At 39.5% G+C, this 22,143-nt stretch overlaps 1 protein-coding gene across 4 annotated transcripts in view; it reads left to right on the top strand.

Annotated features, from left to right (window-relative positions):
• The window catches only part of DOCK8 (dedicator of cytokinesis 8), an 85,604-nt gene that overhangs the window by 40,333 nt on the left and 23,128 nt on the right, over nt 1–22,143 (top strand). For all 4 annotated transcript variants that reach the window (XM_021380250.1, XM_021380251.1, XM_021380249.1 and 1 more), the window contains 15 exons: nt 2,125–2,242; nt 3,348–3,418; nt 4,054–4,192; nt 5,742–5,843; nt 6,546–6,641; nt 7,601–7,835; nt 8,747–8,911; nt 9,396–9,571; nt 11,364–11,459; nt 12,765–12,860; nt 13,632–13,781; nt 16,095–16,208; nt 17,244–17,399; nt 19,597–19,736; nt 20,598–20,767. In XM_021380250.1, coding sequence (XP_021235925.1) covers nt 2,125–2,242; nt 3,348–3,418; nt 4,054–4,192; nt 5,742–5,843; nt 6,546–6,641; nt 7,601–7,835; nt 8,747–8,911; nt 9,396–9,571; nt 11,364–11,459; nt 12,765–12,860; nt 13,632–13,781; nt 16,095–16,208; nt 17,244–17,399; nt 19,597–19,736; nt 20,598–20,767 — 2,024 coding nt within the window. The remainder of the gene's footprint in view (nt 1–2,124; nt 2,243–3,347; nt 3,419–4,053; nt 4,193–5,741; nt 5,844–6,545; nt 6,642–7,600; nt 7,836–8,746; nt 8,912–9,395; nt 9,572–11,363; nt 11,460–12,764; nt 12,861–13,631; nt 13,782–16,094; nt 16,209–17,243; nt 17,400–19,596; nt 19,737–20,597; nt 20,768–22,143) is intronic.

Here is a 22,143-nt window from a genome sequence, read left to right on the forward strand (position 1 = left end):
TTCTGTAGAGGGAGTGAGAGGAGAAGTTCAATCACACCGGCATTAACCACACACAGCAGTTGCTGTGGCATGTTGTTTGAAGATTTCCGCTCAGCACAGAGCCTTAAGGGGAACACATGGCCTCCTGGAGCTCACCACATCCTTAGGGCCATGCTAACTGCTGGGTGGAAATGTTCAGGCTCGCGGGCTTTTGGAGGGGACTGGTGCTGGCAGGAAGAAGCACTTACACTCTGGTCACCAGAAGATCTGCTGCGCGTGCCTGTTGCTAGTGCAGTGTGAAGAAACCTCTTTTGATCATCTCCCCTGCTTCCTGCTTTTAGAGTTGTTCATTGCTTTCATCGCAGCATGATACTCAGAGTCAGCGTTTACTTCTGTTCTTCCTCGGCACTGATGGGTTTAATACGCATGTAAGCAAGGTCCCTAAAACTGCTTCAGCATAAATGGCACAAGCTTTACCTCTTCTGCACAGTGCTTGCTGGAATAGTTCTTCTTTGGCTGTATAGTCAGCAAAGAGCTCTCTATTTGTTTGTGATTTTGAGTATCTTTCATCTCAAGTCACATGTAAATGTAAAATCCAGGGCTCAGGGACATTACGGGGATTTGTGATATCTTTTGCTGGGCTGCAGATTAATGAAGCAATGGCTGGATTATGCAGCGTCCCCTACATGTATTTCTTCATCTCTGACAGATGTAATATTGATATTATCCTTCATTTAATATGTCATTCCCCCTAACATAATTCACTGGAGGTTACCAATATATTTTTCACTTTCACCTAGTTTTTCCTGATATTATCTTGGAGAGAATTTGGCAGTGCTGAAAATGCACTTAAGGAGGTTAGGGAAGAAAGTGCATTAGTGTGGCAGGTAGGAGTACTGTGCTGAACAGAAGGAAAGGCAAGTTACATACTGGTCTGTTTGCTAAGACATGCCATGTCTCATGTAGCATGTGTTGGTTGGTAGTTTGCACTGTGTAACTGAAGAGCACTGTCACTTTCTGACATGTGGCAATAAGGAGTACCAACCAGTTTTCCATGTCTTGGAATGCAACAAAGGGAAGACAGACTATCTGATTTGATGACAGTGTTCTCCAGAACTGCTCCTCAATTTCTGCTGACAGTGGTGCTAATGAGGTACTGTGATAAGGAGAGGTTAATTTTGTGTGTAGTTTCTGACTGTCAGACAAAAAGCAAAGATGAAAGTCTTTGAATACCTGTTATTGTTTCTCATTGGAAGCCAACATGCTTCCACCAACATTCATCTTATTTCTTACAGTATGAAGACAAAGAATGAGGATCTTAAACCAGACCAGGATAACAATAGACATGCTAAGTAGACATAATCAACACTCAGGAAGGTGTACAAGCTAGATCTAGTTGAAATCTCAGACCTGCCACAGTCTTCAGTATAGAAAAAGCTCTGTGTTTACATTTTCACTGTTCTGTCAGAATGAGTCTTGAACTCAGAAGTCCATCTGTGCCCCACAGAAATTAAAGGTTCTTTTTAAGTTTAGTGGTCTACCCATGTCTAGAAGCTACTAAATAGCTAGTAAATGGCAAAGTATGATGTATTTTAAAGAATTACAAAAAAAAAAAAGTTCAGAAACTCATTTCTAGAATTACATAAAATTTCTTTGTTACATTTATTCAGAATCATCAACACTGCTTTTCAATTTATGTAATCTAGAAATGTGTGCTATAACCTAGGATTGTATGTTGTTGGGTTTATTTCCTGGTTTGCTTGGTTTCGTCACCTCTGAGTGATTCTGTAGTGCTTTTGAAACCTGATTCTTCATAGCTGGGAAAGGAGCTGCTTTCTTGAGAGGCTTCTGCTTTTCATTACATCAAGCAAAGATATTATTTCATTTTATGTATGTCTAAAAAAGTGAGAGCTAGGAAGAGTGCTTTCTCAAATGCGTTTACTGTATGCGAAGTCCTAAACACAGGATGCTTTATGTCACAACAAGAACTTACGTCTTCCTTGTGAACTTGGGTAAATGAGTTTTTCCAAAGCTTTAACTTTCTGGATCATACTGAAGAACAGGGAGAAAAAAATAGCTCATTTATGCACTTTATTTTAAAAAGCTTACTGTTTAGCTGCCTTTTCTTCTTTCTTTTTCTTCTAGAAATCTCCTCTATGTTTACCCCCAAAGGCTGAATTTTGCTAACCGACCAGCTTCTGCAAGAAACATTACCATCAAGATCCAGTTTATGTGTGGCGAAGACCCGTCCTGTGCAATGCCGGTAATAAATGCTGAGCAATTCTAGGAAACTGGGAAACTAGGAAAATTTCTAGGAAACAACTCCTCAGGTGCAGTCCTGAGGAGCCTCTTGAAGAGGCAACTTACTGTTTGCTCCACATTGCCACAGTTTGTGATGGGACCTTAGGAGAGCTGACATCACAGAGCTTGTGAAGGCCTGTAGGCATCAGCCCTGTAGCTCTAGCCCTGTAGCTATCAGATTCAGCTTGCGTTTTGGGGGAAATTTTCAGAGTATGTCACTGGCTTTTTGAGAATGAGATTGAGATAGCACCTGATCAACCTTTATGAGTGTGCTGGCACTGCATGGGGCACACTTTATAGTGGCATGTTCCTTACTCGAGATGTACTCTGGAACTGAAATAGAGCATCAGCTCTGTGTTTTCTTAGGTCACATTGTCTTCCAGAGTTTATGCTGTGCCCTGTGAACATAACACTTACGTTTTACACAATGCTACGTGATGGTTTTTTTTTTCAATTCTGCTCATATCACTGTTAGGTTTTGATGAATGTTTGGTGTAAAGGCAGTTTATCTGGCATCACTGTGCACTGTGAGTTTCACCTCAGTTCATCTGGCCTTTTGCTGTGCAGATTCCCTTGTCTCATTTCATCTCCCTGAGACACTTCGTAGTTACTGCATTGCAACACCTTTTCATAGAGGCTAGAGTGAGTCAAATACAACTGAAAGTAACGGAGCTGTGGATCTCTAAAGATGAGGTGAATCTCTCCCTAAATGATCAGGATAAAAGTGAAAAATAAACTTCTTTAAAAAAATAATAATTTATCGTCTTAACATGTGATTAAAAGCAATATGATAATCTACAGGAGGCTTATCACAACTGCATTTCTGCAGTTTCTAACTTCTGAGTGACTGGAGAATGTAATGTAAGATGCCTCTGATCCATCTTCCTGATGTTTTGCATTGTATGTTGTGTGAGGAAGATGCCAGCTAATAACACTTTTGTGTCCACATGCTAAGATCAAATTGAAGGATCATTATCTGCCTTTATATACTGTCTTAAAACTGACACAGAATGATGAAAATTAAATGTTTTAGATCTGACTGTATTTGCTTTCATTTATTAATGCAGGTAATTTTTGGAAAATCTTCAGGTCCAGAATTTGTGCAAGAGATATACACAGCTATCACATATCATAACAAGTAAGCATTATTATTTTCATGACTTGAGATGTGTTAAGCATGACCTCTCTACGTAATTCTCAGCCTATATTAGTTACTCAAAGAATGATGGTAATAAGCCATTTTAAACTTCTACATTTTATGGGTATTTGGCAGTATCTAATTTGGATTACTGCGTGCGTTTGCATAAGTGACTGTTGCTTTTCTTGTTTTGAGCTCTTTAAAGACTAGTCAAGACTATTTCCTGTTTGAAGATGAAGGAATAGGAGCAGGAAGCAGCAGCTTTGTAAAAGCATTCACCTTGATTTATTCACAGATACAAAAGGACTGAAGGGACTCTCTCCTATGAATGCGAACCCAAGATTTAGGTTTTATACAGTAACTATGCTGAAACCACAAATTAAAATTGAATGGTTTTAAAAGTAAGGAGGTGGATGATACTGAAATATTCTGGCTTATACACTTTGCATCAAACTCTTCCTGATTCAAAACTGTAGACAGATCATAACAGTCTCCACAGAGGTACATACTTGACTTGCATAACTTGTCTCAAGGCTGTTTTCAGGCTCTGTACCTTCCTTATAACCATAGCATCTGGAAGCCTGCGGGCACATATGCATTCTGCTCTGAATTATGCATGGCATTTTTTTAAACAGATCTCCTGACTTTTATGAAGAAGTGAAAATTAAACTGCCGGCAAAACTCACAGAGAAACACCATCTATTGTTCACATTCTATCACATCAGCTGCCAGCCAAAGCAAGGAGCATCTGTGGAAACCCTCATTGGATATTCAGTAAGTGATATAAATGTGTGTATGTATGGGGCGGGGAGGGGAGAGGGGAGGCTGGATGTGTGGGTATTTACCCCATGCAAATAGACTCTTTGCTTATCAAGGATTTTGCCTTGCATTCACTTTCCGGTTATGATAATACATCAAAACTAGTAGAAGGCTGTAATATCAGTTCACGGATACTGCCGGCGTGGTCATGCGTCCGTTAAATGTACAGGTTTAGTAAGTTCACATGCAGCTTGTGCTGTTACATCCTAGTTTTATAATTTTACATTGGTAAGCATCTTTGAAGTTGATGAATTCATCCGAAGCACAGTAAGTATACACCTGTGAATTTGCAACAGCAATGCTTTATAGTAGAGCACTTAACTGTTAGATTCTATTTGCTGTAAAGAAAAAAGGCAATTAACTGTTATTTACTGTTATCTAACGTGTTCATACATGAGGTAACAACTAATACAGTATTTTGAATTAAGTTTTGTATGGCATATTGTTTAGATTAAAACCGTCCTTTACTCTTGTCAAAATCAAAAGACACAAAAAAACTAGACACTAGAATTAAATTTTCTTAATTTATCTTCATGTTGAAACTAGCATGTTTTAGCTTAAGAAACACATATTGTAGCATACTGTCTCTGACATTTTTCTTTATCAGTAAATATTTTTAACTAGAGAGATTTTAAAATAAGAGGAAAGCTTAGATGATGATAATACTTCAAATGTGAAAAAGTTCTAGTGCTGTTGAACCATGGAGCTGTACAAATACTATCCATATGTTCCTGCTGTGAAGTTTGTATATTTTTGATTCCTGTACTGTTCGTCCTCTCAAGAAGGCTTTCTTCTGTGGACAGATGCCACAAATTCCTACTTATCTAAATATGAAACGTCTCTGCCCTATGCTACTCAAATGCACAGCCTCTTTCAGATTTAAATAGGAGCAAAAAGTGTGTCCAGATGACATTACAGAGTTGTGACAAGTCATGGCCTTAGTCCTCAGGGTAGCAGTGACCAAAATGTTCAATTTGTCCATAGCAAAACCTGAACTCTGTTGATTTACTTCACAAAACTATAGAATGACTTGGGTTGGAAGGGACCTTAAAGATCACCCAGATCCAGCCTCCTGCCATGGGCAGAGTTGCCAGCCCCAGATCAGGCTTCTCATGGCCCCATCCAGCCTTGCCTTGAACACCTCCAGGGATGGGACAAAAAAAAGCCAAAGATCAGTCTATTCGGGATAAGTTATTTTTCAAATGAAAACATGGGTCCTTTTAAATCCTTCTGATAGGATTTATTATAATAACATACATCACACATGAAAAGCTTTCTGTTTGTTTTCGAAAGGGTTCGTTTATAAAGCAGTCTTGTACATTTTTCTACAGTAGCTATCAGTGAATTTAAAATGCAAAGAAATTACTGTTTAATGGATTGGAGCAGAGAAACTCAGGTCAATATCTCATTTCTTGTTCTGTTGACTATACATAACGGATTAGATAAATAGCTCTAATCATATATAGTCATGAATATTGCTGCATTTTCTCTTCATTTGTTTCAGTGGCTGCCAATTCTGTTAAATGATCGTCTTCAAACAGGACATTATTGTCTTCCTGTTGCATTGGATAAGCTGCCTTTCCACTATTCAATTCACTCTCCTGAGGTAACAAAGAAAATTATGAAGTTAATATTTTTGCAGTGTAGAACATCATGAGTATTTTACAATCCAACATAGCTGTCTGTTTTTACACAATTGCCCTTTTCTGTATTTTAAAAGGGTAAAGCTCTAGAGAAAAATGTTGTTATTATTTCCGTTGGTGTTATTATTATTGTATATTGTTAAATTGTGTTTTTCAAAGTTATTAATTCAGAAATCCTTGTAAATTTGTTTAGAGGTTGTCAGGTTCATAGTTTGCTTTCTTTCACAAGATGATTTGTTTGTTTTTTGTGGCTGTGCGGGAGAGGAAGGGGACATGGATTCAGGTGCTGCCACTAGAGCACAAGGCTGCTCTCTGAGCTAATATGGCAAGCAGAAAACTTCCTGTGTCTTTAAAACTGTACCGTGTCACCAAGGAGTACCTTTGGCAGTACATTGACTGTGAACTTCTTACCACAGAAGATGCATATTCACACAGTCTATTCTAGGCATCCAGCTGAAGTGCTTCAAATTTCCCTCTTCAGTGAATGAGTTTCTCTTCATCTGGTCTATGATAATAGAAAGACACCTAGCTATGGTCCTCTGTGCTGCACTGAATTAGATACCTAAAGTGAAGTGAATAGCATTAAGATCTTAGAGACCGATGTAAACAGGCTTTCTGTAGGATCATTAAAAGGCAGTGATTCTTGTAATTCTTTTCTATCACAGAAAGTTCCATCACAGACACCACCTATCAAATGGGTTGAAGGACACAAGGGTGTTTTCAATATTGAAGTGCAAGCTGTTTCATCTGTTCACACCCAGGTAATGCATCAAAAGCAAAATGCAACTGTAGTTTCATTTCAAAGGGAATTCATATACTCATTCTGAATAAGGAGGTTTGTGAACTGGAGATGTGTAAGCCCCCACAGGTTTGAAAACAGATGAAAAGTTCCTACTGTCTTACAGCTGTGGAAAGAACCTGATTATTTTCAGTGAATGAAATGCACTGATATGAGTGCACAAACAAGCACTCTAAGCGTCAAGTCAAATCAAGCAGTAAGGAGCCTGGTTTCCTCTCAGCTCAACAGACGTCTGGTTTGAAAAACCAGTTTCTGCAGTGGGCATCTTCTGTTCTCCAAGGCTAGTTCAAGCAACGTGTCCAACATCTGAAGGAAGGCACAGCATCTCCCCTCCCTCAGGGAAAGGCTAGTCTGCCAAAACACTTCAGGCAGCGCAGCCATCCATGCCAAATGGTGTAGGGACACTAACTTAGTGCTGAGTGGGAACTTTGAGTTAACTCTGGTAGCTACATCCAAACAAATGGAAATCCTGTGTCTGAAGTCCATCCCTTTACAGCATACTTTTTACATACAAGTAGGACATATTTAATAAGGCACATCACTTGTATATAGCTGGAAGTGAGACTCTTAGATGCAGGTGGCAGAGGGACTGTAGACCTCTGATGTGAGGTCTAAACCTCAGAGTTTTATCAGAAAGAAGAAACAGTATAGTCATGAAATGATGCGATCACTTTACTGCAGACTTCAGCTTTTCTGCTTTTAATCTGATTTAACCACAGTCTGAATCTGAGCCAGTTGAAAAGGAACAAACAAAACATTGTAGCAACTGACTTAGAAATTGGTCTTTGGAGCTATCCACCACTGTAAGCCAGGAGCGTAAAAGTATTTTCTCTGCCCATTAGATGGGAATCAAGCTTTGCTTAGTGAGTAGCAGGCTGAATTATATCAACTTTGTTAACTGTGAGTGCACCATATTTGCAGGACAATCACTTGGAGAAGTTCTTTACTCTATGCCATTCTCTGGAAAATCAAGTGACCTTCCCCATTCGACTGATGGACCAGAAGATCACTGAGGCTACCCTGGAACACGAACTGAAACTCAGCATTATCTGTTTGAATTCTTCACGACTTGAACCTCTTGTTTTGTTTTTACATCTGGTACTAGATAAACTTTTCCAGCTGGCTGTACAGCCCATGGTCATAGCTGGCCAGACAGGTATTTACTGATCCTCATCCTTGGTACTACAAGCAAACTAGAGACATGGAAAAGTTTGCCAAATATCCAGGGTCACATTTACTCTTTGGGTAGTCCAGAAGTAGCTGGGCTTCTCCAGACACAATTTCACTGCACAGTTTAATCAGATTTGATGAAAGTGTTTGTCCTCCTCTTCCCCACACAAATAAAACTCTCAGACTCCCTTTCAGAAGTACTTTAAATCATAATAGTTCACTTATCTGGAGATACAAGTCAGAAGCAGGATGGTGGTTTAACTGCTTTGTGAGGAAGACAGCAGCAAAATAACTGTTCAACAGCTGACAATGATGATTGCACCACATCCTCCTAAATATCTTTAGCCAGAATTGGGTGGACACAAAAAAAGGATGTAGTCATGCACACCAGTATTTTTCTGTTACTGAAGCTGTCAGCTGCCCATTATGTATGTTAAATGTGGAAGAAAGGCATACTTGGAGACAGTGGTACAGCTGATTTCCTAATTAATTTTGGTAGCCAATATTTGTCATCCACTGAAATATTAGAAGAAGAGCCTGGTAGCCTGTATGTTTCTGTCAGCTGGAGAAGAATTAGTATTATTGCCCTTCAAGCAGATATTTTATAGGAAGTGCCTGAAGGCTGCTAGAAATCATCATTAACAGTTAGGGTCTGCTTTTACGTTGCACCATGTGGTGAAGAAGTACTGATTGGGTTGAAAGTGAGTCTGCTGAAGATACTGGTTTGTGTAGACTTTGTGTCTGGCCCAGTGTAACCGTTGCTGTCTGCAGCTGTTAATCTGTTAAGGAGTGATTCAAAGCATGTACAAATTAGTTATTATTGTCATAAGGAATGCTGTGATCTAATTATGTTATTTCCTTCAGGGCTGAGACTAATTTTTGTCTTTTGTTTCACAGCCAACTTCTCACAGTTGGCCTTCGAGTCTGTGGTTGCAATAGTGAACAGTCTCCACAACACCAAAGACCTGAGCAAAGATCAGCACGGGAGGAACTGCCTCCTGGCATCTTATGTCTACTATGTATTCCGCCTGCCAGACCCTCAAAAAGAAGTGCCAAAACTAGGTAATATCAATGCAATAATTGCAAAAAAATTATTTTCTCGTGATACGCACTACTCATCATGGTGCTTCTGAGACATAGACAGCTGGCCTTCAAAACCACAAATAAGAACTTCTTGTACTCAGACTGCATAGCTTTCAAACACAGCACTGCTTAGGTGCGTGAATCTTGTCTTAATCTACAGCAGAGTGAAAAGAGTTGATAGAGGGAAAAAAGAGCTTCTGCAGCAGTGCTACTGCTCAGAACGTCCTCAGTCCTTAACTACTGCATGCACTGTCAGCTTGTGAGCTGTAGAATCCCAAAACAACTGTACCATATTATTCAATGTGTAAATAATTTTACAGAGCAGTTAGTTATGAGATTTTCATAAGCTCTCTGCTTTTCGTACTGCTGATGCTGTGCAGCACTGAGCAAAGCTGGCTTGAATCTCATGTGTCTCATATTACTGTGTCCTTCAGTCTTAATTCAAACATTTCCCTGTGGGCAGGTGCAGGGGGCAGTGCCTCCCTGACGGAGTCTCGTTATTACACATTTGGGCGCACTTCTGCAGTGTCCGTCGGGAGTAAACTCCTGCAGAGCCGAGTGATAAGCTGCAGCAATCCTGACATCACGGTTACACAGACGTCTGCTGATGAAGAGGTCAAAAACATCATGTCATCCAAGGTAAGAGAAGGAAGTCAAGCACCTGAGAATTGTATGAGCCAAAACCTGATCTAGGAATCTAGTTTTTTTCTTTGAAGGCTGGACTTGTTTCCTGTAAACACACTGTATGTATTGCCAGAAACATTCACTGTTTGTCTCATTTTGGCATGTACACATTACATTCCTATTTCTAAATTCTGATGCATTTTTCAGTGAAGAAAGTGAGAGGTAACAGCTCTGACTGAGTTTGAGGTTTAGGCACTCCACAGAAGGATTTCCTTAATCAAGGTGCCCCACCCTCCTGTTCATCCTGACACTTAGGTTCTTTTTGAATTATTTCCTAGTGCATTCAGGAGGAGCTGATCTAGCTTTCACAGAGTCAGTGTCAGAAAAGACTGCCACTGTCTACAATGGGAACAGTCTCACTTTCTAGAAGGGATAAAGAGCCCTTGGGAGTGAAATAGATTTCCTAAAATATGCTGATAATTTATTCTGGTTCCTTCTTATTCTTTTTGTTGTTACTTTTTATTCACAGAGCCTGCTTAGTGGTAAATAACTTCCAATTTAAAAAAAAATAATAATTAGGCAACGTGTAACAGCAATCCTGTGATTTGATATTGTCTACAGTACAGATACCACATGCAGATTTTGTAAAAGAGGCTTTCCAGATAATAAACGCAGCCAGAGAGTGAAACACAAACTTCCTCTTTCTCATTCAGAGCCTCGTATGTCACCAGCAAACTGCAGGATAGGAGAGGATGAAATGAGATGCAGAATTTTGCTTCCTGTTGGCCATCAGGTGCTTGCTGGTCTGCAGCACCCTAAGTTCTTCTCAAAGCTTTTTGAGGATGGCTGTGTTCAGCTCACTGAGGAAAACAAAATCTAAGCAGGAGCAAAATCAGCAGGAGCTCAGAAGCCCTACCTCTTACCGATGCAGGGTTTTAGCCTTGTGCAAGGAGCCTGCACTGAGCTGCAGCCCAGGCAGATCTCTGCAGCATCTCAGAACCATGTACCCCTTGCTTTCTCCATGAGTGCTATGTGTTGGAAATACTGCTTCTCAAGCAAGTTATTTTCAGATACATTTTGAGGGTTTTTTTCCCCTCGAATAAACAGATGGTTTAGTTTCCTAAATTAAACCAGAAATAGTCAGGTGCACAGAATTTGGCAGTCTGTTTTATTTGTTTGTACATATATTCATCCAAAGCAATTTTAATAGTGTAGATTTGAACTTAGTATCTTTATGAAATTCATTGTGATGTAGTGTGTCCTAAAAAAAAAAAAAGAAAAGAAAAAAAATCTCAGGGTGGTGGTGTTTTTTTTTCAAATTAATACACAATAAAAACATGATAAAAACATTTGATATTACAGATATTACAGCTTTATCACATTGATAAATTAAAAATTTGTAATGCTTAGGTGACTACTGACATTTCACTGCCTTTTAATTGGCATCACTTTTAATGAAAGGAATAATCACAGATGCTAGCTAATTTAGGATGTAGAACTACCAAATAGACCCTAATGACAGTACCTTGAGGGGGTGAATTTTAGAGTTTCCAAAACACAGCTGTGGTGCTAAAATTGGGCACATGATGGCAGCATGGGCATTTGTGGTCTCTTGCATCTGCCGAATTCAGGTGGTCTTTGGCCTCGTCTGGGGAAGGGAACAGGGGGGAGAGGAAGACACATAAAAAATGTTTGCGTGAACATCTGTATTTACCTTCCAAGAAAACACTGATGTTGATGTTTAATCTGTTAATTAGCATAGGCTGTGCATTAATGTATGTTTATGTTTCTTCTGGACATTCTCCAGCCTGCAGATCACAGCTCCAGTCGGATGTCTTTTTACATTGAAGGAACAAATGACATGCCAGGCATTTGTGCAAACCCAAGGCCATCCAGTAAAAAGGTAGCCTACCACTGAGTGTGAGGGTGGCAGATTAACAGAACCTGGAGCCTCCAGGAGCAGTGCTTGTAATTAGCATGAAATGAGGACAGGGGAGAGGGAAAACAAAATAACAACCAGTTTTACTGAACAGAGGGTTTGTGACAGAATATTAAATCCACGGGTAAATATTGCCCAAACATTTCTGACTCTGCTCTGGAATCTTTAGATTCCTTTTCTGGGACAGATTTACACAAGTAGCAGCCTCCTGGGTCCTCCCTTTTCTCTCTTTCTCAGGGTGCTAAGACCTCTATGGTTTTTCACTTTCCCCCCGGATACCTGCCTTTACATGTTGCAGTAAATTGCATTCAGATGTATTTGCCACTTCTTTCTACTGTGAGGAATATTTTACTTTTCCCCTTTTTGTAGCTTGTAGAATCAAGAAATTCCTCCTTATTCTGAGTCTGTATTCCCAAACAGCTTTTTAACAGTATAATATGTATCATATCAGATAGCTAACTCCTCCGGAGCTGTATCTTGTGTTTGGCATTGGTCAGCAGGAGTGGCTTTGGATGAAGAAGTAGGGGAGAAACTCTACCGTGGGCAATCTAGAATCTATCTTGCAGTTAAGAGCCACTTCTTTCTTATTTCTGCATTTTGATTTGAATTATGCCAAAAAAACATACAGGTTTGTACCTAATCTAAATCTTGGCGAGATTAGTGTGTCCTATTGAATGTAAATAGGTTTAGGGATTTCACTAGCTTAGTTGTTTGTATCAGGAACAGAGAATAGATATTACAATAAATGGTTAGTCCAGATTTGAGTTTTCTTAAAGTTTAGATCATTGGGACTGGAAGTCTTATGGTTGGGCATCACTGCAAAGAGTATGGTCTCCAACTGTAGACCTCTGTTAGATCTCTCCTGTGATTGTTGTTGTGTCCTTCTCTCCCATCACAGAAATAATCTTCTGTGTTCTTTTAAAAACACAAATGGGCTAAACAGAAGCTCTCAGGAGAGAGAGGAGGATGTGACTGTTCACTGTCAGGCACACAGCCAGTAGTCTGAGGATAGACCAAAGGTATTTCCAATTTGGGTGTCTAGGGTTCTGGGTCCACAGCAGAATGGGTCCCAAAGTCCACAGTGCTATTCCTTATGTGTCGTTTTAGTCAGATCCACTTTTTGATCCTATAAGGCTGTCCAGATGTTCCCATCCAGCTGCTGACTCTCCATTATGGGGGCTGTTACATGTGTGAGTGTTGGGAGTTGGTTGAAACTGAAAGACGAGTTGCGTGAAAGGCCATTTCTGAACATTTTGTGTTTATTATCAGCATTTCCACGAGGAGCTAGCACTGCAGATGGTGGTCAGCACGGGTCTCGTGAGAGAGGCTTTCTTCAAGTATGCCTGGTTCTTCTTTGAGCTCCTGGTAAGATTTATCAGTGAAGTTTTGTAGCAAGTTGATGGTGAAATGTAGCATGTACAGCAGGCACAGATTTAGCTGGATCATAATGTCTTCAGCTAACCACCCCCACTGTGATAAGAAGTTCCAGATAATGGAAGCACAACTGAAGAATTCTCCATATTCACCCCCATTCCCTGCTGAGAGCCTGTGACAGTTAAGTCACACACGAACTATGTGTGCAGTGGTCCACAGCTTGCAGAAGTCTGGGAGACAGATGTCAAACTGAGCCCTTCACTCCTTTTCTGTGAATACCTGCTCCTGTCTCTTCCTCTTTGTTAATGACATAGGTGCACTAGGAAGGCTCCCCAAGGTCAGTGTCACAGAGCCCTGAGGTGACTGATGTCCCTGCAAGTTGTGTTGACATACTGGTTTCCACTGGAAGCATATATACAACACAACAAGAGATCAGGGAGTAGGAAATAATTCCAGAAGTGTCCTTCCCTGACTGTCATCACAAAGGGCAGAAGCTACAAGCAGCAGGGGCAGGGTGAGGGTGATCTGGGCCTCAGTACTGAGCATGAACATGAGCAGGAATCACAACTATCTGTGTTCAAGCTCTAGGCTCTCTGTTGTCCTTGCCAATAAAGGTAGGATTTATCAAGCTACTCTGAGAAAGATGGGATGACTGCACTGAGGGAAAAGCAGGTAGGGACTCTTATTCTGTGGACTAACTTAGAGAATAGTTTTATCTCCACTTTATTTATTTTTTTCTGTTTTTTCTTTATTGCTTTGCAGATAAAGAGCATGGCTCAGTACGTTCACAGTATAGAGAAGCAAGACAATCTACGAAGAAGCCGTTTCTCTGACCGTTTCAAAGATGATATTACCACAATAGTTAGCGTGGTTACTTCTGAGATTGCTGCGCTTCTAGTCAAACCACAGAAGGTAAATGCATGAAAAAAAGCACTGTGGCTTCTTGCTGTTCACACCACATCACACTGAGCTTTATTTAATTCCATTTCACCTTCAGGAGCATCTCTGGAATTAGACTAAAACTGAGGCTGTAGTCTTGCAGAGATCATAAATGAGAGCTGTGACTGCAAGGGACAGTCTTGTGCTCCCCTAGCAGAGAGTTTGTTTTTATTCAGAAGGAGGCACGTGTGGGAGGGAATCCCCTTTCCTTGAGACAGGAAAGACTGAACTCTGTCTTTCAGTAGCTGTGCTGCCTCATGCTAGGGTATTTAGGGCATCAAGCTGCACCCATGTGTGGCATATTCCTTTTATGCCCTTTTCCCATTACCCCAATTCGTACTGCACAGCATTTTTTCCCCACATTTGACTTCTGTGGATGCAATATGAAGACAGTGTTCTTCCTGCAAAACCCAGCCATGAGATATCTAACCCACAGTCTCTCTAAATACACGCTGGCCACATGGAACTCAAAGACAAGAGATAAGCCCTAAACCCTGTGTGATTCTTTCTCCTGATATATCTGAACAAGTTCCATTGGCGTAATTGATTATGAAGCTGAAAAGATGATGAAATGTAATTCACATTTTTACATCGATACTGTTAACTGATTCCATACCCTGGAGCTGTCAGAGGCACTGTACATGCAGGGCACCGTGTTCTGTCACAGGGCAGCTGGGCTGGAGAGCTGACCTGCCCAATCACTGCTCAGCTGGTGTGGATCTTAGTCCAGTTCTCCACCTGTGGCCAGCTGTTCTGTCAAGGAGTTGAAACTGGTGAAGGGTCACAACCGAACAACTGAGGACAATGAATGGCAGAATTCACCATTACTGTCAACCAAAAAAGTTGTTTCTGAAGCTTCATCCTTTGTTCCATCCTTTGATGTGTTTCTGTGATACCCGCATGCAGTGAAAGCATTTCCATAGAAATCTTCACATAAGGCATCAATGACTTTTTTTTTAATATACTGTGTGATAAAAATTTGCTACATTAAAAATGTTTTAACAGATCTGTAGGTTTTGCTAAGAGTTTAATATTTTATGCTTTCTTCATGAGAAATGTGCAGGTTTTTATGGGCTGTTAATTCGATTTTGATAGAGTAAGTAGGTAGAGTCTAACTTTGTGTGAAAATCCTGCTGCAGTGTTTTCAGAATTAAGGTCATTGATTAGCTGTGCAGAACAGCAGTAGGTGACACCTGCCTACTTTTTGAATCCACAAAGTTATATTCTGTATGTACATGTATTCTGTATGTACATGGTTGAGCATGTTAAGATTGTCCTGGGGTTCTGCAGCCGTATCACTGGCTTACTTTAGACTACCCTGTAAGCTGGTGGAAAGCTGTTTCTTTTTCAGCACAGTAGAAAAATACTTTGCTATGTAAATTCCAGATCATAGATTCTATGTATATTCTATATTCTATATATGTATATATATTCCTGAATGGCAATAGCAACAAACCCTGAGGTGCTGCACACCTGCTCTCACTTGCCAGAGACACCAGCAGCAGTAACATTTTTCTCAATCGTCTCCTCTGTCAGTCCTGAGTGAACTAACCTGAGGGCTCTGAGGGGGGTACAGACCTCTCCGGCACCTCAACAAATTCTTCTGGGTGAAGTACATAATGTTGTTGAGCTGTTATAATCTAAATTGGTATGTCTGAAATAGCCTTATTTTAGAGGATACTTGGAGTTCTTTGTGTGTCTCTAGTAATCAGACCATTTGTATATATAAATGAGTTTAGTTGCCAAATGGTAAAACCCACAGATTTATCTTACTGGTATTTTTTTCCTATCAGTTTTAGACTTGAAATCTCTAAACAAAACACTTGGCATTCCATCAACAGAGCCAGGGTAGATTTTTACTAATATTTGAAAACAATATTTTACGTTGAATGCCTAACAAATTTTCAATAGTGTTAAAAGTTCAATTAAAAAAATGAAGAGGAGGGGTGTATAAAAGTTTGTAGCCCATAGGAAGCTCGGAAAAGCTCTCAAATTCAATTTCAGTTGTTATCCACACAAAGATTTGCAGATAAACTTGTTCATTCTCCTGTTCCATTTCCTCTCCAAAGGCAGTAACTGTTGAAATAATTTACATAATTTTAACAAGATCATGTAAATTAGAGAAGTAAAACAATCTTGTCCTGACTATTCCACAATATTTCTGAAAACTGTCCCCGATACTATTCTTTAATTCTAAGCAATACTAAGAAGTTCTCCACCTTTACATGAGTTTTATAAATCATAAGTGCAATTTTACCCCCCTTCCCATTTTATTTTTTTTTTAAGGAAAGTGAACAAGCAGAAAAAATTAACATCAGCCTGGCATTTTTCCTGTATGATCTTCTTTCCTTAATGGACCGAGGATTTGTGTTTAATCTCATCAAACATTACTGTAATCAGGTAGGCATTATTCATGATTGGGATTGCATTGTGTTTATGGCCAATCTTGTGTTCTGTTCTCTTTGATTCATTTATCCATCAAGATCCTTTGAGTTGTGTTAAAGGGTAAAGTAAATTTCCTTTTTCCTACTGCATATACAGAGACTTTACACCTCTTTTGATTTGTGGTCTGAAGAAAATAATTCGAGTGGAGGTTAGGATTCTTTTAGAAATGCCATACCTTACACTGCTGCAGAGCATCCATAGAGACACTTTTCTTCCCTTTCTTTTTTACTTCTCTTAGCAGCAGCCTTTGGATCCCCAAAGTCTGCAGATCGCACATTGAAGAGCTTTTGCACTCTCACCAAAATAGCGCTGTTACAGGCATTGTTTAGATTTGGGGTGTTTGATCAAAATGATCCACCTCTGTCTTATTACTTTACAAGCCTCCAAAAATTAAAAATAAATTTTGTTTGTAAGGTGCTAGTATGAAATCATTGTCGTATTCAAGGTGGAAAGCTTTCCTTTTTCCTTGTGAGTCAATATACCAGTTGCATTTTTTCTACCAAAACAAGCAAAGTTGTAGATGGTAGATGGGAGAATGAGGGTGTCTGCCACCCTCATTTCCTATAGTACATGCAGAACCCTATTAATGTCGATGTTGTTGTGAAGGGAGATTGCAAGACTACTAGTTCTCTGTGTTCACTAGCCTGACTTTCAGTGAATTTGCCACAGACTTAGCAAAGTTTTGTTTGTTCATAATCCTAGTGTTGTGCAAAATCATTGTATTGGAAAGGAGTATTGTATTGAGCCTCTCTTGGGAAGCCAGGAAGTGAGCCATAGAGGAAAAAAAGACACCACTGCTGCCAAACAAAGAGCAACTAATGGATGGAAAATAGTTAGGTACAGGGAACCAGGGAGCATTTTAAGGCATGCTGGGTTATTTGGCTATTTTTTTTTAATTGATTATGTTTCAGGAAACAGGGCATTTCACTACATGGTAATTTAAATAGCAAATGCCAGTAACAAGGCACTTACTTTTATTTTATTTTCTAGCTCTCAATCAAGCTGAATTCTCTCTCTACCCTGATTTCCATGAGACTGGAGTTCCTGAGAATTCTCTGCAGCCATGAGCACTACCTGAATCTAAACCTCTTCTTCATGACCTCGGCCTCTACACCAGCATCCCCTTCACCCTCTTTGTCCTCACAGGTAGGCATCCACCAGGCAATAATCGGTGGTCTTCACTTGAAGAATGTGTGTAGAGAAAGGCTTCTGTTGTTCTGTATTCTGCTGCTTCGGTTAGAGCCACCACTAGATCGGGGAGAAAAGGGGCAAAACAGTGAAGGCTAAGGGAGCAGTACAAAACTGGACCTACAAGTTAAAGCTTAATGTAGCACAAATATGTTTATGGTAATTCTTCAGTAGACCGCTCTAGAAACACATAAAAAGAAAACGGCTGTTCATGTAGACATAAAAAATCAAAAAAGAACATGGTTCTGAAGGTACAGAGTGGATTTACAGGTATGCTGTAGATATACAGCCACAAATACATATTTCAGTATCACACAGTGTGTGTTTTTTCGAGAACTACAGCATGTGGCAGTACACAGCAAACTTTCAGCGCATTTACCTTCTAGCTGAAGTTCTTTCCCAAGTAGATGAAAGTGCTACAACTATATGAGTTAATGACAAAACCCTTAGAATTTTCAATATCCTCAGTGATGGATTTCTGTTGAATATAGTGTTGTTCAGAGCAGGAGTATCACTCTTTCCATTTTAAATATCAGTGTTCTTGGGATCCTCGCCTCCTCAGTGGCACAGCTGATGCTATTATTTTGCCTGTAATTTCTCTGAGTATGGAGTGATTCAAATTCATGGTTTCTTCTTCAAGTGTCATTGACAAAGAATTAGTTGTATGCTCAGATATGCTACATCTCATACCTTAAGGGTTCTAACAGATCAATAATTATAATTTATACTTTCTTAGAACTTTTCCTGGTCTTGAAAGCAAAGCATGAAGGTCCCACAGTCAGGTTTCCACAATAGTTTTGCTTAATGCTCATACTGGATTTCAAAGAGCTAGAAATAGAACTCCTCTGCTTGTATGTTGGAAGGCAGAAATCTTCCAACTAGTTCTAGCAAGTCAGAGCTGGGCAGGCACCAGTTTGATCATTCCTTCCTTCAAGCAACACCAACTCTTCTTCTTCTTTATAAGTAACCTGTGAAGTGCAACTGCAGCAAATAAATAAGGCTTCTGAAGCCCTTGCATGATTTAATATAGTCACTGACCACCCTTGCAGTAATTCTGATCTGTCTGCAGGAGCGCTACCCAACTGATGTTAGATTATCAGTAAGAAATGTGGCTTTTCAAATAAATCTTGGAGTTCATGGAGAGAAGCCAAATTCACCTAAGTGGATGCTCTGCATCTTACTGCTGCTTTTCAGAAACAAATCATATTCAGTGCCTTCTGCTCAAGTTTTAAATGGGAGCAGTTTGAGCTAGGTCAGTATAAAATATAGGGCTGCTCGGAGATGTGGGTTTCATTTGAAACAGTATGCTGGAAGACGCCTTTCACAGTGTGGTATACTGCTACTTCATGTGTTTGGTTTTTGGGTCTCTCGCTTTGTGACTGACAGAAGTATTGGGAGGGAATACTGAACAGTATAAATTAAAAGCAAATTTCGGACTCATAAACCCCAGTAGCTTCACTGGGGAGTAGAATCTAAGAGTTATGTTCACCAGATCAAGGTACAAAAACATTCCAGGTGACCTGTGGCACCTATGATTGGAGAAGCTAAGAAGTTCACAACACACATACAGCAGCAGCTTTCCATTCCTGGACTAGCCGTATATCAGCCACAGCCGTAAGTTACATCAGTTTGAAGGCTGCTCTAAATTATGCCAGCTGCCAGCAAGCTCAGCCAAAGTTTTCCAGAGTAAAAGGAAACACTGTTCATACACTCTTCCTGACCTTACTTCCATGGTAGACATTATAGGTGCTTAAGAGTGCAGAGCTTTTGATGCCTGAAGTCCCTTTTCAACTGGTGGCTACCTCATAAGCTTTGCAACAATAAGAGCAATGCAGAGTTCTAAACATGGAGAAAATTCTGACTTTGTCTCCTATCCAAACTGATGAATACAGGGTAGGAATTTTACATCTCAGATAACATTAAATGAATTGTTTGCACAGAATGAAAAGGATGAGGTTGCATCCTCCCAAGCAACTCATTTGAAAATTGAGGGTTTTTATTTCACACTCCACTGTTTTCCTTCAAACTTTTTTCAATGCCTGAAAGAAGTTTTTCTGTGGGTATTTTGTTATCTGCTTGGATTGTCCTGACAACGTCTTTCAGAATGTTTTGTTTCACTGGTCATCCTTTTACTGCTTCCAATATTCTTCTGCAGAACTCTAGCTCCTGCTCCAGCTTCCAGGACCAGAAAATTGCTGGTATGTTTGACCTCTCATCAGAATACCGCCAGCAACACTTTCTGACTGGCTTACTCTTTACAGAATTGGCAGCAGCACTGGATGCAGACTGTGAGGGGTGAGTATCCAAATGTGCAGATTTTTAGAATGGTACCATGTTAACAGTAATGTACCGTCGGTATGGTTGTAGTTTAACTCCAGGGTAATCCCATTTCCCATGAATGCAACCAAAATCACTGAATGTATCACAGCAGTGTTGACTGGAGTTATTAGAAGTAACATTTTCTGTCTTTGGCACAAAGTCCAAGAGTCCTGCAAGGCTTCTTTGGTGTTACTTCCATAGGGTATTACTACTGCATGAACCTTCGTGAGAGTTCATATAAAAGTTTAGTGGATGTTTAGACATCCACTACAGACATTCTTGCAGGCATTAGTAAGTCAATCACATTGAACTGTGATGTAGACTGATTATGAAGAAAAGGGAAACAAAAGAATGGTCTTGGTCATCTTTTCCAATGAGTTGCTCTATAAAACAGCTTTATTGCAGTATGTTGGTGTTACTGAGTAAAAAAGTACTATTTGCTGCAGTAGTGTTGGATAAATGAACAAACTGAGATCACAGCTCAAAATTTTAGTTGCTCTTCTCACCGTCTTTGTTTTAGTTGCTAAAAACACCGTCTCTGACCCTAAGAGTTTAGCCTAATTTTGTACAGATGTGGTGCTTTTCTTTAAGCACCTCTCTTCACCATTCTGATTTTTATGGGTGCTTGTTGATTTGTGCTAAACTGACTTGGCCATGTAAGACAGCTGTCTTTTGCAGGGAACATGGATCTCTGCTCTAAATGGAAGATACTATCTATTGAGTATTGGCGTATTAATTTCTTTCTTCCATTTCCGCCTTGTTTCTTAAATCTTTGATCTACAAATAATTTGTGCATGACCCATTAGTGGAGCTCACTGCAATTTTTTGTGTTGACAGGATTAGTAAGGTGCAAAAAAAAGCTGTCAGTGCTATCCTTAGCCTACTGAGTTCCCATGACCTAGACCCACGCTGTTCCAAAAAAGAGATGAAGATTAAAATTGCTGCTCTCTACCTCCCTTTGGTTGGTATTATTTTGGATTCACTGCCACAGCTCCATGACTTTACAAGTAAGACCTTTATTCCTTTGTCTTTTTCAGCCTCTTAGAGTAACTTGTCTAAACAACCTGACTTAAAGAATTTGCCCTACGTACTGAAATTTCCCACAGTCTAAAAAGATAGAATATTTATTTACTTCCAGATCATTGGATTTTTTAAAGACAGGAAAAAATCTAGTGTCCTTACTTAATGAACAAATGATAGACCCAGTGGTATATCTATGGGATCTTGCAAAAAAGCAGTCTTGCACAAAATGCTAAGATACAAATAGGCTTAACAGACTGTGAGGAAGAAAACAAGAATGATATGGACATTGTGTTACCTTGCAATTAAAGAAATTGGACTGTATTCCTTCCATATTTTTCTATTGCATGTCAGAGCTGTTAACATGACACTGAAGTTAATCTCAGGCAAATGTAATCATCACTCAGAAAACATATTTCTGTCACCTTCTATAACGTTAAACTTCATTTTATATTATTAAGCCTTTTTAAACGTTATTGTCTAAGCTGTTTTCTTGATTTTTTTTTTCTACAAGCGTGTTCACATGAAACTGGTGAAAATAGCAATTTGACTTTTTATATGTGAAATAGTAAATTTTTGCTGCTTGGGAAATTTCATTTCACTTTCATTTAAAAAATTAAATACTGTAGAGAAAAAAAGTTCTTTGAAGAATATACTTTTGTCACTGGTTCTGAAAATATTTTTCATTTTGGTATCTGGACAAAAAGTTGGTACTATGAATGTATTATTGAGCACTTTCAGTCTAATAGCATGAAAGCATTTATTGCACATAATATAAGCAAATCTCTCCACATTCTTCTAATGTAAGTAATATCCTTATGCCACAGACTAAGGAAGTCCAGGTCTACTAGTAAAGGTAGTTTTTAAAATCTCTGTTTTTAAATATCTGTGATATCTGAGGTTGTTGACCTTGTTCTGAACACTCAGGAATTGGCTGGTCCGTCAGTTTCTCTGAAAACTGCATCTTGGAAAGCACAAATGGACACTCGGAATCTAATGAGATTTTTACAGAGCTTTTACAAACTGGCTGTTTCACTGAAAGAGATGTCAAGAACGAGCACTGAGTAGAAGCAGCCAGATGCCTGAAATTAAAATTGTCCTTTAACCTGGAGATAGTACTGGCTCTGTCAGGTGTTATCAGACTTACATTACTTTGCTGAATTTCCCCAGGCTCATGTGTGGCTTTCATGTTGATCCTTTCACCTGGAATTGACTGAAACTGGACATTTCTTTCTAAGTGTTGTGAAGTTCTGGCTTTGCTTTGAACTTCAAAGCGAACCTCATGTTTGCTACGGCCCTTGCTTTTAATTCAGCTTCCATGAACGCCTGGAGGTTGTTGGGCACAGCTCCTTTCCCCATTATT

Source organism: Numida meleagris, chromosome Z (assembly GCF_002078875.1).
Source record: "Numida meleagris isolate 19003 breed g44 Domestic line chromosome Z, NumMel1.0, whole genome shotgun sequence".
Classification (NCBI taxonomy): domain Eukaryota; kingdom Metazoa; phylum Chordata; class Aves; order Galliformes; family Numididae; genus Numida; species Numida meleagris.